The sequence below is a fragment of the Myripristis murdjan genome, chromosome 10 (assembly GCF_902150065.1).
Source record: "Myripristis murdjan chromosome 10, fMyrMur1.1, whole genome shotgun sequence".
NCBI lineage: Eukaryota > Metazoa > Chordata > Actinopteri > Holocentriformes > Holocentridae > Myripristis > Myripristis murdjan.
The window spans coordinates 21,250,062-21,267,093 of NC_043989.1; the positions used below are offsets into that span (position 1 = coordinate 21,250,062).

General features: G+C 43.4%; 2 protein-coding genes across 4 annotated transcripts; one reads left to right on the top strand and one right to left on the bottom strand.

Moving 5' to 3' along the window:
• Positions 1 to 68: 68 nt before the first annotated feature.
• LOC115366316 (transmembrane protein 109) lies at positions 69 to 4,470 on the top strand. Of its 2 annotated transcripts, XM_030061670.1 has the most exons (4): positions 69 to 1,166; positions 1,557 to 1,616; positions 3,395 to 3,497; positions 3,975 to 4,470. In XM_030061670.1, exons 1-4 carry the CDS (start codon positions 921 to 923, stop codon positions 4,331 to 4,333), a joined length of 768 nt encoding a protein of 255 aa, XP_029917530.1. In that variant the 5' UTR covers positions 69 to 920; the 3' UTR covers positions 4,334 to 4,470. The 2 variants fall into 2 exon arrangements, with proteins under 2 accessions (XP_029917530.1, XP_029917531.1); XM_030061671.1 differs by lacking the exon at positions 1,557 to 1,616 and having other exon boundaries at positions 70 to 1,166.
• Positions 4,471 to 6,803: 2,333 nt separating this feature from the next.
• LOC115367066 (uncharacterized) lies at positions 6,804 to 16,881 on the bottom strand. Of its 2 annotated transcripts, XM_030062777.1 has the most exons (8): positions 16,471 to 16,881; positions 14,700 to 14,975; positions 10,835 to 11,125; positions 10,484 to 10,525; positions 9,719 to 9,876; positions 8,949 to 9,047; positions 8,800 to 8,838; positions 6,804 to 8,093 (listed from the first exon to the last, which is right to left on the bottom strand). In XM_030062777.1, exons 1-8 carry the CDS (start codon positions 16,511 to 16,513, stop codon positions 7,914 to 7,916), a joined length of 1,128 nt encoding a protein of 375 aa, XP_029918637.1. In that variant the 5' UTR covers positions 16,514 to 16,881; the 3' UTR covers positions 6,804 to 7,913. The 2 variants fall into 2 exon arrangements, with proteins under 2 accessions (XP_029918637.1, XP_029918638.1); XM_030062778.1 differs by lacking the exon at positions 10,484 to 10,525.
• Positions 16,882 to 17,032: the final 151 nt, after the last annotated feature.

Here is a 17,032-nt window from a genome sequence, read left to right on the forward strand (position 1 = left end):
TTTGCCCCAGAATCATTTGACCACAAATCCCAGTGTGCCTATCTCAGTTTATCCTTGTGCCTCCTGCCTCCTCCCCTCCTCCCTTCCTCCTCGCAGAGCACTCAGACGGGTTTGCTGACTGGAAACAGTCGTTAGAAACGCTTGGAGGGAGGGAGCGCCCTTCTGGAGCAGCAACAGGAAAGGAGTTTCATTTTTTTTTTTGCCTGCGAGATTGTTCCATCGCAGTAGCTTTTTTATGCAAGTCCAGAGACAAAGGAAGACAGGACTAAATTGCCCTGGAGCTCAAAGCTGAAATAAGAGGCTTTGGGAGACTCGTGGTCAGCTCAACGTCATCGCGTTTTTGCCGTTTCCTTTTACGCGCAAAGCTGTGCAAAATTCTTTTGGAGACATTGTCACTGTGTCTGATTTTTTTTTTTTTTATAACTTTCTGCTGCGTCTTAAATGAGACAATATATAGACTGCCTCTGGGTCTAAGCCTAAACCGTTTATTGCCAAATATAGTCTGTTAATGCTGGAGCGTACTTGACGGAGCGGTCCTACAGTGGATATTTGCAGCGCTGCCAAAGTTTATAATTAAGGAGAAGCTCAGACCATTTTGAGTCTCCCAGGCCTTTTTCCATCACGATCTGTTGGAATTTGTGGCTCGGCCCCTTCGACGTGAGGTTTGAGTTTGTGCGTTACCTTAGTAAGTTGGCGGGGCTCGCCTCAGATTTTAGTACCATTGTGAACTGCGGTCTGCCTATGTAATGTAAAAAATCTCCCGTCGCTTTGTGTGCTGTCAACAGAAGCCATTTTTAAATCTTTGATTTACAAGCCAGTGAGAATCACGTCGACACACGCTTCAGGTTGCCTATCTCGTGTTTGTTACAACGTTTTAGCTAATATAAACAGAGATTTTTTTCATTCTTAAATATCCGACAATGAGTTTTTACGCGTCTGGCTCCAAGCGCGGCGAGCGCGGCACGCTCTTGTTTTTGTTCTCCACGGTTGTGCTGGTGCTCGGTTTCGCGGCGCGCTGCTCCGGCGAGGCCACGCCGTCGATGGAGAGCCCGAAGCCAGCTTCGCAGGCGGTCACCCTCCGCACTCTGATCACGGGAACCTGCGAGGAGATCCACCGATACGTGGAGTCTGTGGTGGGAACCAGCGTGATCCAGTCAGCCGTGGAGGTACTACTGAGGGGGGCAGAGTGCGAAACTGGTTGCGCCTGTTCCCTGCCTGCATCAATAAATGGTTTTGCACTGTCCTGTTTTCTCCTTTGTTTCACTCTTTATGGTAACATCTTAACTGCTGATCTAACTTCTGAGTTTTCTCCCTTACTTTTGAATCTGATCACTAATTTTACCTCTCCAACTTCACCTTGTCATCTCTCTCCATCCTTGGCTATTTTCTCTCTGACCCCCTCACCCCTAACACTCCCTGTCTCCCTCTCCTCTTGCTCCTCAACTTGATAATCTCCCTCCTGATCCCCCCTATCTTCTCTGCCCCGGTTCCATATCTGCTTATATCCGTGCATCCACCCCCTCTGTCCCTGCTACACTCCGGCTGCCTGTCCTCAGCGTGCGGTGTTGTTTCTTGAGTCATTGCTTGGTCGGGAGAACGTCTATACCATGGCCATGGTAAGAAACCCCCCTGGGTGCCTTCATCTAAGCAACGCTGGCATGGTCCCTCAAACAGAGCCCCCTCCTGTGGCTCTGTTTAGCCCATGCCAACCCATAGTCGGTGCAGAATGTAGGGGCATGACCATAGTGGAGTTTGTGTGTGTGTGTGTGTGTGTGTGTGTTATAGGGTCTTACACTGACTAGACACTGATGTCTTTGAAGCCTCTGGGAGGTCACAAGAGATCTAACATGATGTGAACTTGAAATTACACTTGGGAACAGTGCACCTCAATTTTGGCATTCTAGCTGCATGCCATCAACACCACATGTAGTGAAATCTATCTTTATCGCTCACCAGAGCTTACACCCACATGGTGCTTGAAATACAAAATATCAAAAGCTTATGAGAATTTGAAATAGAGAAAGTAAATCTGGCTCTGGTTTTATAAGATTTATCTGACTGTTTACTATCAGTCTCAACAGGAAACTGGATGAATAAGATTTGATGGGAAAATGTAATTACTTGAGCGGTATTGAGGCACATTAAGATTAAATCGCCTCGAATTAAATAAACTTTGGAGTAGGTTCTGTTTGAAGGCATGCAGAAAGACCTCATTAGATGAAATTGCATTTAGTGTTTATTACATTTTTCAGGTCATATCTGTACAAAGTTCTCATTGATGCCACAGCGAGCTGTAACAGAGGCTATTTTCATGTTGACTTAATAACTTCCCCTGTCACCACTATCCCTTCAGGCTGCGTTAGATAGCCTCTGACAGGAGGGCTGGAGGGAGATTTTGATGGTTTTGACTGCATAGGACCAAGCTGAAGTGTGTTTCAACACCAAAATGTATTAGAAATGACACACGAGTGTTAAGTAACATTTTAAGATTTTGATTAAAAAATAGAACGTGATTATACCAAGCTCACAATGTTGTAAATCACCATTAAGTCTTTTTTTAGTTAAACTGACATGGAGCGACAGATGCCTCTGTCTTGCTCTGACATACTGGACAGTGCTCACTTATGTGTGTGTGTGTGTGTGTGTGTGTGTGTGTGTGTGGTAGCAACAGGTGCAGAAGATACACGTCCAACTTATTGGGATACCCTTGACCTCATCTTAGGAGACTGTACTGGAGGGGTGGAGGGAGTTCTTCTGTGTGTGTGTGTGTGTGTGTGTGTGTGTGTGTGTGTGTGTGTGTGTGTGTGTGTGTGTGTGTGTGTGTGTGTGTGAGGGGGATTGTCCAGCTGCCACCCTTAAGAGCACAGGTTCACTGTCCCACTCAAACACCCGCGCACATACACACGCACACACACATACACAAGTGTTTGTCTGAGTCAACAATGCAGCATTGTGACTGCTGACAAACTGCACATGAGGTTGTCTGTGGTTGGGAAACACGCAGCTTAGCAGGCACACAGACTAACTTATATATCTTTGCAATCACATAGCAAGTCCTGCTATGGGCCTTGACATAGCTCCCATACCTCAATCAGTAACCTGAGGAAGGATGAGTGAGTGACTGAGGTGATTGGATCAGCAGGGCCCAGTGTGTGTGTCTCCTGTTAATAGAGGCAATCATTTTGTCCCAGCAGCTGCTTCCATTCCGTTTCTTTGTTTTATATACAGCGCCAGTGCTCTGAATGGTATCATGTGCATTGAAGCCATGAAGGGAAATCAGTGCCAGTGGAGAGAGGAGAAGATTGTGAGTGTGAAATGCTGACTCTCTTCATTGTTACCTCATGAAACAATGTCAAACATGTCTGCCCTCCCTCCCTGCCAACGCCTTGCTCAGTGTGTACAGATGGTGATCCGGTTCCTGGCTGAAGGAGCTGCCAGCGGCCTGAATGTCATCGCTGTTTACGTCACAGAGATCCTGAGGGTCACAGGAGTTGATGGTGGGTCCCAGAGTGAGTGTGTGGGTGTGTGTATGTGTGTGTGAGAGAGCCAGAGAGAGAGAGAGACTGCATGCTGGTAAGTTTATCTTTATATGTAGACGAATCTTGCTCCTTAGAGTGACTCAGTACTTGTCTCGGTGTGTTTTTGATAAATGATGTGGCACCGTTGGCTGCAAAGTGATCAACAAAGCAGCGCGCTCACAGTCTGCAGGAGACGACTCGTGACTGTGAGAGGATCAAGTGAAAATATGTCGTTTTGCCTCTCCCTCGGGCTAAACTGCATTTGTGTGCCACTCCTTTCTCAGTGTGGGAGCGGAGGTGCTGCTTTTCTGTAACAAACAGGTTGTTACACACTCAAGTTCCATTCTGCATGAATGGAGAGGGAGAGAGTGAAAACAGTCAAATTAGCCTTGACTGCATGCTTTCTTGTGAAATCCTCACAGCCTGCGTTTTCTCTCTGTGTGTCGCTCCTCATAGTCACTCTGCCGTTCCCCCGCTTCACCCCTGAGGGTGTGACTGCTGTCGCCCAGTGGGGTCTGCTGGCCCTCATTGGCTACTGGGTGCTGAGCATCCTTCTCGTTCTGCTGATCGGCGTGGTGAGGCGCGTCTTCTGGATGGTGAAGACCGTCCTGTCGCTCTGGCTCTTCGGACTGATTGTGAGCGACAGCGGTGCCACGGTGGACACCACGGCAGTCCGGCTAGGAGGCCTGGTGCTGGGATGTGTCCTGCTGAGTCTCGTCACCTGCAGCTCAGAAAAGACTTTGGCGGTGGAGACCCGGCTGATTGGCCTCGAGGGCCGGCTGAAGGCCATGGAGAGGAAGAAGGGGGAAGAGTGACGCGACTTGGTGAAGGTGGAGGGAAAGGAGTTAAAATGGACAAGGGTGATGGTGTTGTTGGTTAAAGCAGTGTCACTGTTGATGGTCTCTGTGTGTGTTTGACCGTTACAGAAAATAAAGTAATCTCTGGGATTTTTCATCGGAATTGCTCTGTTTATTCACCTCTAGAATGTCTACTACTAAAGATAAAACACAAAATGGATTGTATTCAGGTTGTTTGCAGGTCCTTAGGAGTGCTACATTCAATTTTATAAATAGTTGGCCTGAAATGTCATGAAAAGCTTCAATGTGATGTAATGAGGGCTTTATCAACATACATTTAAAAAAAAAAAAAAAATCTAATTTCACTCTCTTTGTCCAAATGAATAAAGTTCAAGATTTCTGATCAGCCTACTGAAACTGATCCTGTTTTTATACTGACCTGCTATACCTACCTGCTGGAAAAATGCCTACTGTAAATCACTCCACCTCATTTTATGTACATGTACATTTCATTCTATCAATACCCTGCCATATTCTTGCCTATAATCTACCTCTGGCCCAGAGTATTATATATCTGGGCCAGATATATAATACTCATCTTTATACTCACTTGCAATGCTTAATGGAATAGCACAAAATCTGTCTTAAACTCAGTTAAAAGTTACCTTAAAACCCGTTACCAGACAGAGGGGGGTGGATGCATGGATATAAGCAGAAATGGAACCGGGGCAGAGAAGATAGGGGGGATCACGAGGGAGATTATCAAGTTGAGGAGCAAGAGGAGGAGGGACCGGGAAGTGTTAGGGGTGAGGGGGTCAGAGAGAAAATAGCCAAGGATGGAGAGAGATGACAGGGTGAAGCTGAAGAGGTAAAATTAGTGATCAGATACAAAAGTAAGGGAGAAAACTCAGAAGTTAGATACCTACAATATCGACAAACTAGATTTTAACAAATATAATGATGAGTATTTATTGAACTCAGTGACAAAGTATATCATTAAACAATATAATAGCAAGACTTTTCAGGTCACATGGTAGAGTGGAATGAGAGATACAGTAATACTTCTACAAATCACATTTTGCACTGTTCTCTTGTATTCTTTGGTGATTTCAAGAAAGAAAGAAAAAAAACACCAAGACATAAGAAATTTGAGTAGTTGCTCAATAAAGAAGCAGCACTTCAAGCACCTTTGGCAGAGTCATATTTGGATTCACTAAAATAATTCCAAGTAGTGGACTTAGCACGATGTGAAAGGGGTAAGGTTGAACTTGGTGATCCAGGCTCAGCACGGGGAGCCTCGGCCAGCCTGAGCAGCCTGGGCTGTTGACAGTCTCTTGGATCCCACCGGGCCCAGCCACCCCTGCTGCTCTGTCAGCTGGAAGCTCCTTTCATCCAGTGGGTTCACACCGGCGATCTGCTACCCTGCTGCCGCTCCACTCCAGCCAAGTGGAACAACCCAACCCCGGTGCCAGACTTGTCATTACTCATTAGCTCATCCTGCCACAAGGAATAAAAAAAAAAAAAACCTGGGTAACAAGAATCTCCAAAAACACAGTGGGCAACCTGTCTCGAGCTGTGGCTAAACCATCTGAAACAGAGACATAACACACAAACACAGCCCTGCTTGTGCACGACAATTACTATAACGCATTAAGGGATTACCTGATTGAAACAGAGATCTCAGTAATCAGGGTTTAGACAATGGATTTCCCACAGTCAGTATTATAATGTGATTATTATCAGATTGCTGCACTGCAAAATAATTGTCTAATAATATGAAATGTCAGTAGGCAAAAGCAGGCAATTTATATCAACAAAGAGGCTCTGGCTGACAATACTCAGTCTTGTGGCTGTAATAAATGTCAAACTGTGTTAGGCTGCCAGCAGATGTGTGGTGGAGTATTTATGGGTCTGGAAATTCTGCTCCATTGACTTTACCTAGTGAGCTTGGTTGTAAGGTTGGAAAGAATTTGTTTGGTTGACGGGGCTTTTTAGCTTTCTGGTGACTTGTTGGAAGCCTGTGGAGAATTTTTTTTCTCCCTGTATAATGTAATAATCCAGTTAATATAATAAACTTCCTGCAAACGCAATAAAAGTTCCCTAGCATTAATGAAATATGTTGCTTTCCTATTAATGTAATAATCATTATTTTTACATTAGCAGGAGGCTTGACACGTCAGTTTTCAAAAATATAATAACTGAATGGATGATGTAATAAATATAACAATCAAAATTAAATGCCTCCCGATCACTGATTTGAGCACTGTCTTACATTCATTTTTTCCCCCTTATCACATAATTATAACATTACTGGAATGAATTACAATGAAATTTCCAGCTTTCATTAAAGTAATAACTAAACTGATAATTAACAGTTGCAAAAGATAACTCATCCACAATTGTGTAACTCCTATATGATTCTTATTAATGCAGTGATTATTATGTTAACAGGGGGAAAAAAGCATATTTCATTAATGGTAGATATCTTTTATTACATTTGCATGAAATTCATTACATAAAGTGGATTATGACATTATGCAAATTGATATTACATGAATGGTTTATTACGTTGGTGGGAAGTTGTTACAGTGACAGTAGGAACAGGAGGCGTTTCATATCAAATGCAAACATGTTGCAAGCACAGAAAAACAAGGACAAACACAAGTCACGTTGTGTTAACAGCTTTTACTCATGTCGCATGGACAAAGTTAGTAAGAGTTTTACAGTCTGTTAAAATACAAATAACACTGTTCAGATTAACACAATATGAAATGTAAGAGATGCTCATGTTTGCATATAATGTTACTGAGAATTGTTAGTACTCAAGTCAATGCCCTTCTTCACCTCTGCTCTGCCTTTCTAGTGCACAAGAATCACATCGATACAATACAGTCATATATAGTAAAACACATTCCAAAACTTTCAAAAAGAAAAATGCACAGGAAATGACTAATTAAATAATCTCTAAGCACAAAAACGACACAACAGTGATTGAGTTTTGGGTGTTTGGAGTGACTGAGGAAACCTGTTGAGGCCTGTGGGGTGACTGAATGCGAGTGCAAAGAAAGAAAATACAAAATGTGCACAAGGAGTGCACGTTGCAGCTGTCATCAGGTTCACTAGTGTGTGTGTGTGCACACCAGTAAATAATCCTTGGATAGAGTGCAAAAGTCCCGAAGCGCTGACAGAATTATATCACACCATTCTTGAGTTTCAGGTTTATTGCGCTTAAGGCACAATGATAAGTTTAAGCGTAGCACCAACTTCTATGTATTCCAAAACTTTAAAATATGTAGGCAACCAGTGCCAGATGCTTGAGATAAACATGTAGTCATCAGCATTTATAAAGTGTTGACACTGAGGTAGTATGGTGCAGCTTAGCAAATAAAACTTCTGCTACAGTGCAACAATAAACATCTATGAATTGTTCTATCTCCACTAACACTGTGTACAAGCTTCTAAAATAAAGACACAAATAGATGCTACAAACCTAAACAGGCCACATACTTTGGTGATACTGGACAAGGACATGAACCTCAAAGTTACAGTAATGGCTTAATTCACAAGGCCGAGTCGACTTCTGTAAAATCAAGGCAGTTTAGATAAAGTTGAGTTTGTCGGAGGTATAAACATCACAGTAAGTTGAGTCTGAGCCGAGGGGGTTGGTGGAGGGAGCAGACAGTCCCTGCAGCTCAAATCGTGGATCAGGGTCCGAAGAGAGACAGTCAGGCACGGGGGAGGCAGACCGGGCAGCAGCAGGCTGTCCTTTAGGTTTTATCTGGACAGAAACGCACAAAAATGTCAGTGTAGAGCCAGGCTTTAATGCTGAAGAGCTGAAGATTAAAAAATACTGCTCATGGACTGATGAGTTGTTTAAAAAGAGCTACATGTAATATATTAACACCAAGAAATTACAACCATACTGATTTGTGACATTAGTATTATTACTCTAAAAAGCACCTTACCTCCATCCCTCCCTCACTTTTTTTTTGTTTGTTTGTTTTGCAATAGGCCACACCCAGCACCACACTTCCTTTTGGCCAGTCGGTGTGAAATGTTAATCAGCTCTTCCTTGCCCCATGACCGAGCTTTCCACAAAGCTTTGCCATGTTACGTGAATCCACTTGGAAGTTGTACACCTTTTTGTGATAGGCCACGCCCCATTTTGGCCACTCATCATGAAAAGTTAGATCTGCTCCTCTGTGGCTCATGACCAACCTTTCCACATTAAAGTCTCATTTCCAACAATGGTCAGAAATGGTCAATAGCCACAAACGCTGTGTGCAGCACATATTTTGTATTTTGGCTGTGAAATATGATTATGTTAACTACGCTGTCCCAATCAAATAAAAAATAATGTTTAAATGTATAAAGGCCGCACATTTGAATCTTTAATTGATTGAACCTGAACCTTTAAGTGTCAACTGTGTGTGTGTGTGTGTGTGTGTGCGTGTGTACAGATGCATATGGACAGCAGCTCATACCTTAACAAAAGGGGAAGGCGGATTGGAGGCATTACTTGGCTGTGGAGTGAAACAACACATAACAGTTTAGAGATACAGAAGAGGAAAGACAGAGCAAAACTGCTGAGGTTATCAATGGAGGACAGGTGCTGTCAAGGCAATGCACTAACCTTTGGTCCAGCGGAGGCATTTGATGGCTTATAGTAGTTGGTTTGGCGAGGGGACGGAATGGGCTGATGGTACCTCAGACGAGGTGGCTCAGTGGTATCCTGCAAGTTTAATGAGACATTTAAATAACACACTCTAACGTGCGATAGAAGCGTGATATTAACAATACAGCAACTACCTTTAAACCTTTTCAAAAGGAATTATGTCATTTGTCCTTCAAATTGTTATTGTCATCACTGGGTGTAAAAAACATCATGAAACTGTGATTTTGAAGGCCTTGCAGCATGTCCTTACCCTACAAGGGGCACTAAAGCCCGTCCAGGCCTGCTGGGATGTGATACTGTGTAGAAAGTGCAGCCTATAAAAATCCATTTTATTATTACAAATGCTGACTTTTAGGAACTCTCAAATCTTACATAAAAAGCTCCATATGGGGGCGCCCCGGTGGCTCACCGGTAAAGCGCGCGCACCATGTACCAGGGCTTAGTTTTTTTACAAAAAAAAAAAAAAGCTCCATATGTTTAACTGCTGCGGTTCCCAAAAAGCCCTCAGGGACACCGTCCTGTAGGTTCCTCAGCTCTACTCTTTCACACATGATCCATTTAAGTGCTTCATGCTGATTGGTTGAGACAGATCTACCTGAACAGGGCGTGCATGAACGTGCGTGGGCCTTAACTGGGTCAGGTGTGCAAGAGCAGAGCTGGAACAGAAACCTGTAGGACAAGGGGGCCTTGAGGGCTGCTTTGGGAACCACTGCCCGTAGGTATTTTACCCTGTGTTCAGGCTCAGTGGGTGACTCCGGATTGTCACCAGGGCTGTCCGTTTTGGAGGGGGTCGACGAACAGCAGCACTTCACGCAGCAGCGGCAGAGAAGCACCCCCAAGAAGATGCCAACACCGCTTCCAATATAAGACGACGTGGGAGTATGGTCTAGAAAACCAGTGAAGTGTGTGAAAAACTGGTTGGGAAGATGCCTCTTTTGTGCCACTCATAACTTATCATCTAACACACAATCTGCATCTCTCTTATTGTCCATTACAAAAAAGCATTTTCTTCTGTCTAGCTTTGTACTCAGTATTTGAAGACGTGTATTCCAAAAGGCTATATATATCCATTGAGGAATGAGCCGCTGCTTTAGAGGACTACTCAAAAGTTTTGGACAAAATATCCTTTTTCTGACTTACCAAGACTGAGACAAGATGTTTGATACCATTTTCAACTCTGTACGTCCAGTGGTGGTGTTTCTATGGGTAGCATTTTGTGTTAGCTTAGCATAAAGACTTGAAGTCTATGGGAGTCATTAGCCTAGCTCCGTCAAAGTGGAAAAAAAAAAAAAAAAACCTTATTTACAAAATGTATCATGTGTTTTAAATACATCTTGGGATTCATTACAAGAGAGTATCTTAGAGGTGAAAACGGTATCAAGGATCTTGTCTCAGTTTGGCTAAGTTGGAAAAAGGGTATTTTGCACAAAATGTTGGATTATTCCTTTAAAGGTTCATTTATGCTCCCTTTATGTACGAAAACAAATACATACATCCAGTGGTGCTGCTCTGTTTCGTCCTTGTCCGTAAGCTTTCTGAAAACATGGGCAAATTTGGATGAACTGAACACAGAGTACAGACAGAAGACTCCATCTGTATCCGTATTTATCATTGAGCATAAATAAGCCTGTAGATGATAATTTAGTATTTCTAAAATATAAAGGCAGCCTGCATGGTTTCAGTTGACAATCATCATAACGTTTGTTTTAATGTGTTTTGTGACATCAGTTGTTTGGTGAGAGCAGCTGTACAAATGATCGATGTCATTATCTCTTAAAAGTCTAGAGAAACAAAGTTTTCTCCTGACAGCGATGATAAGACACAGAGAATTCAGTCATGCTTACCCGTCACATGCACATACACTCTGTGAGCCACGTTGAAATCCTCATCTTGGAGCTCAAAGGTACCAGCATCTGAGGCTTTGAGATTGTTGACCAAAACGTCAAAAGAGTTCTTGTGATCAATCAGCTCAATCCTCCCACGAAAGAAATAACCATGCAGCTTGCCGTCAGAGATGACTTCGTGAATTTTAGAGTCATAGTCTGAAGTGAAGATTAGGCGGCATGTTTCAACGTTCATATCAAATGATAAACTGAGAACTTCATCCGCCTCCATATTATAAGTTTCTTCTTTCTCTGAAATAAAAGAAATGTAAGAAAGAAGATGTTACTGATATGTAAAGGCATGATGATGATGATGATGATGATGATGGACAGCAAGGTCAAGTTCTCATAAAGCTAGGTGTCCTGTCTGGTGAAAACATCTCAGAAAAACAGGCTCATTTTCAGCTTGACCATCACGTGTTTTTGAATTTATTAAACTGGTTTTCAAAGGATTTTACATAAAAATTTCAAAACACAAAGAACACTGTGTTGGAGGACATCAACAGCGGAGCATATTTTGCTAGATACTCCTGGAGACCACAAAAAAAAAATGTACTCACCCACATATCTTAATGTATCAATAAATTACTTTAAGTCATTCCAACATTTGTGTGTTGGAATTATGTGGGATTGAACAGTGGTTTAGAAACTACAGCCCACAAACATACCATGTTTTTTTTTTTTTTTTTTTTTTTTTTCAGGCAGGCATCAGGTTGAGTGGGACAGTAGTAGATTAGTAGTGGTAGACCCCCTCTGATCAAAATGTAGTTTATAACCTTGTTAACATGTTCATGTGATGTTTTTTATATAAAACAAGCATGGTCATTGACAGGGGGAACACCAGCTGAGATGTCCCAGGCCCTGGATCAAGGGACAACCTATAACCTTTAAGTAACCTGCTGGAGAGCTCCTGGCATATGACATCAGACATACCAGTCGCAAAAGAAAGCAGTCAATGCCATGGCTGAGTTTATCCGTTCTAAAGCTACAGTGCACAAGGACAAGCTCAAAAGTCTGGATTCAGACAGGCCCATTTTATGACATCATAAACCTAAGGAACCAGTTCCCGTCAAGTGAAGGGCAGTGCTTTCCAAATCATTAGTACAAGTCCTGCTGGTCACCTGGCTGGCGCTGGTCGTGTTTTATTTTCAAAAATGAAAACAGACTCAAAATGGCTGCTTGACATGAGCAATAGTGTAACTGAGAGATTTGCTGGAATTTTTTTTTTTTTTTTTTTTTTTTTTACATTGATAGATAAACAACTATGACAAGTTTCACGATTTGACTGTGGTATTTCCTAGTTGTAAGCAGTTCTGTTTCCGACGCATCCAATTTCTCCAAATTTCTCTCTGACTGACAAATGATGACAAAGGCCTGTGACATCGCCGCAGCCCACCTGTGGGCAGGTGCGGCACACTTTGGACCTACTCTGGAGATGGTCCATCTCAGGTGTGTGTCGGCACAACTTGGCATTGTTGCGGTTTGGTTTTTGGCTAGATCCAAATGCAGACACAGAGCTGAAGGTAAAGATGGAGGATTTATTGAAGTATGCTGTATGATGGTGGCAGAGGGGGTAGGAGTTGATGTTTGAGAAGATGATGAATAGTAGAGACCAGCAGAGTGGAGAGGCAGGATGTCAAGAGCCAACTGGGAACAGGCAGAGAAGACCAGTTGGTGGACAGGATGAACTACTGTGGGCAAAAACAGCGCAGGTGGATACAAAGGCTAGAGTGTTCTTGTGCATGGAGGGTCACCAAAAGTATTGCTTAAGGAAGGAGAGGGTTTGGTTGAAGCCAGGATGACAGGTAAGTTTGGAAGAGAGCTTGTTGTGCCTCTTGCACCAGCGATTGCACTTCCCACATAACAGCTGCCACCATGCAGGAAGCAGGAAGGATGGTCTCAGGTTCAGCTATGGTCTTTTCTGGAACTGGCCAATGGAAAAAGGCCTCTGGCTTTATGTTACGGGAAATGGGGCGGTAGATGTGTGTGGTTAAATCTTCCCAGGAACAGGGCCCACTGGGCCTGGTGTGAGTTCAAGCACTTGGCGGTTTATTTTCCAGGAGGTCAGATCAGATCAGAACCAATCTGATATGCTGGACATGCTCCTCCATGTTCCGATAGAGGGATATCATCCCGATACACAAAATGAAACGTTTTAGCATGTAGAGGAGGACATGAGCCACAAGTGCCTGGAACACTGCCGGGGCATTTGAGAGGCCGAAAGGCATGACCAGGGGGTGTTGAAAGCCATCTTCCACTTGTCACCCTTCCTGATCCTGACAAGATGGTAAGCATTTTTTAGATCCAATCTGAAGAATTTGATGTTGACTGGGAGATGGATGAAAGTTGACTGGCAATGGATCAGCTTGGCGAGATGTCTGATGTACAAGGGGTTGGCAAGGATGTGGAAAGAGCCTCAGCGCTTATGCGGGCTCCAGAGTCAATTAAAGCCAGCACAGGAGGGTTTCCTGGCTCCACACGAGGGAGGCGTTAAACTGCATACAATTGTGGGGATTTGCAGAGGAGCAACAGCTTGGCTCATCCTTGATGTTATCACTTAAACCATTAAGAAAACTCCCAGCAGGGACTCTTGTTCCACCCACACTCAGCTGACAGTATTTTAAACTCTACTACATATGCTCCTACAGACTGAGACTGACACAGAGAAAGGAGCCAGCTTCTTTGCCCTGAATGGGGTGGTCAAAAACTTTCTTCATTTCAGACATGAAACTGTCATAGGAATCACACACTGAAGAATGACTCTCCCATGCTGCTGAAGCCCACTGGGAGGCGCTGCCAACTAAGCATGTAAGCAATATGGTTCTTATCTGAGGAGTATGTGGCTGGCTATGCTCGAACCCTAAGGAGCACTGAAGGAGGAGGAGGAGTGGCGTGGACAGGTGAGGGGACACAGAGGGCTTGAGGGATCCTGAGCATAGGGAGACACACTGTTAGTAACACAGATAGTACCGGGGTTCTTATGCTGCAGAAGTGATGGGCTGATTGAAGGCAGATGAGTTGGTGAAGCAGGAGCCTGGAAGAGAACGCGAGAGGGACACACCAACACCACACACAGGAGGACAGCACAAGGGAGGCAGGGAGCGCAGAGAAACACAAGGGAAAAACTAGAGTCGCGGCCGAAGCCATGACAGGCGCACTTTAACCGGTAATGGAAATGCAAATCAGTGTGGCGCAACTGGACTCGGCACAGCCCAAAGTGACAATGAAAAAACTCCATAATGTTTACTTGAAAATAGACGGACACATCCCTGTTTTCATGTCAAAACGACAATCAGTGAATAAGGGCAATTTCACCCCAGACCAAGTGGAGAATAAATCTGGTTTTCATCACATACACACATAATATTAAATTGCCACATAATATTTAGGACTAGTAAACACTTTTGATTAGTAAACACTTCTGACTTTGGGATCAAAATTAAATTAGCTCAGTGACAGATAGACAGCTTTATCATTTTAGAAGAGTCTCCTATATGCCAGCATGTATATTGTGTGTTTCGAGTGCTTAGCCAGTTTGAAAAACAATCAAAACCTGATTTCCAAAGTCAATCTGGTAACATGGGTTGTGATTGGCGTGAAAAGTTAACATTGCACAGTGCCCCATTTCTTGCTTAAGTGTCCCAGTCAACCTGCGCTCACCAATTGCTGTGATGGTATGATAAAAATAAGCTCAAATAAATCAGTAAAATGACAAGCAACTAAGTGCAGGAGTCAGAGTGCCCTGACAGTGCTGTGACTACACAATGACCATGTATGACAGAAATGCAGGGAAAAGAAATCAAATTAACTTAAGGAGGCCCCCTACCTGTGACTTGGAGGAAGTTACTATACCGCATTCTTGAGCCTGTGTCCTTCACTGTGTAGTGGCCTCTGTCCTTCTGGGTTACCTTCTCAATCACCCACTGTTGACCAATCAGCTTGCCCCTCTCCGTCTCGCCAACAGCAGGGTCTCCAAGTTTCCACAGGACGACCGGGTTGGTTCCGTAAATTTCGGGGGAGTACTCCAGGGAGACTGCATTTTTCGGCATCCTGATGCTGTAGCGGTCCCCATAGTAAAGGTCCTGTTCTGTTGCTCTGAGGCCTGTGGAGGCAGCAAAGCACAAAACACACTGACGGGAGCCAGGCTGGGGCTGAAGAGGAAAATACTGCACTCCTGGAAATGTGTGGAGCTGTCTGTTATTGTCCTGCCTAGACAATCCAGCTGTACACTTTAGTTGTCAACACCCTGGAGAATCAAGTATGTTTTTTTCAGTCCTTTCTTTCATTACATTTGGTTTTACAAAAAATATAAAATAAATAAATAAAAACAACAGCAACAACAATAATAATGATAATAATAACAAAGTTATTTTTAGAACTCAGCATGGGCAGCAAGGGCAGAAAAAATCTATGATATATTTTTTAAATTAAATATTATTATTGTTATCATTATTATTGTTATTATCATTATTATTATTATTATTATTATTATTATTATTATTATTATTGGTGGTGGTGGTGGTAGTAGTAGTAATAGTAGCATTTTTATTTTAGTTATTATTATAATTATAATTATAATAATAACGCAAAATGTCTGCTATTTTAACAACCCAGCATTGACTTTCATTAAATTTGGTTCTACAAAGAAATAAGAAAATAATTAATAAATAAAATAAATAATAAAAAATAAAATAACAATTGTTGTTGTTGTTATAGGTAGTAGAAGTATTCGTTAGTAGTTTATTTACACAGCACGTTTAAAAACACCAAAATGCTGTACAAACTGTAATGAACGGCACAATGGAGTGAAATGACATCAGTAGTAAAAAGGCACAAATAGTGGTGAATGCTAAAATAAAAGGCCATATCCAATTATGTGCACAAATTTCAAACTGGAAAAAAATGGAATGGAATAAAAAAAAATGGAATAAAACTTCTGACTAGTAAGAGCAACCAAAGGCCACTAAGCACATGTGCGTCTTTAGCTTCGCATTCAAAGCGTCGGTGGAGGAGGAGGAGGTGGAGGAAGAGGAGGAGGGGGGCGGCGTCTGACCGAAAGCGGAAGGTTATTGTAGCGCCCTGGAGGACCCCATGTCCCGTAAACCCCGAGAGATGAGGCCTCCGGAGCTGGGACACACAAGCTGCCAACCCAGCTATGCATGGCTTTCAAAACCAAACAAAGGCTTGCATTCAGTGTAGTGTGTGACTATTATGTAGTCGGTGCAGGAGTGCTCGCTGTTGTGCTGTCTGTCTGTCTGTCTGTCTGTCAGCCTGTCTCGCTGCAGCATCCTGCACCACAAAGGCGGCTGGCCAACACCCTCAGGTAGACTGCACTGATGTACACAAACCCAGCATAGACGTGAGATTAGATCACATGTGCCATCTTTTACAATGAGGAGCGGTAATAATCTTATAATAATTTAGGATGCACAGATACCACATAAATACACCTGAACGCAACAATGGGAACACAAGCAGATATCAAGTCTATTACAGAAAGCAGAACAGCGCCGATAGAGCAGTCGGTACGTGTGAGGCGAAGGTGTTGGTGGCTCACTATCAGGGTGATTAACGGGATTCAGCATCACGCTACTCACCCCAACACACACAGGCACTCAGCAGCAACAGCAAGAGTATCATGACAGGCAGTGATGTGAAATTCAACAGCCAGGCAAGTGAGAGAGGTCCTGTGTGAGCATCAGTCCCGGTGGCAGTTTGTGTGGCTCAGTAACAGGTGACAGAGCCGCTGGAAGAGCCGACGATTACTTGTAGCACACGTTAGCGACAGCGGATGTGAGGAGGGTGACACAAAAATAGCGCAATTGTTTCCCTGTCAGAGATCAACACTTGACTCCAAAGTGTGCTCTATACCCGCCTGCCATTAACTCCTCGGGTTTAACTAAAATAACTAAAACAAACACAGCGCAGGAAAGGTACAATTTACTATTTGTAGGGTTGGATGGACTGTTATGTCTGAGAGAACACGTTCCCAGCACGAGCGACGGACGAACGGGGCGTTTCCCGTAGGCGCTTGTGCTGCCTTCACGTGCCGTCGGAAATATCATAATTGAGGGTGAGCAGCGTTTGAACGAGCTCGTGGTGAGCGTACAAAATGGCATTTTTAACGCGCTTGTGCCAGAATCAGCAAGTTGTTGTGCT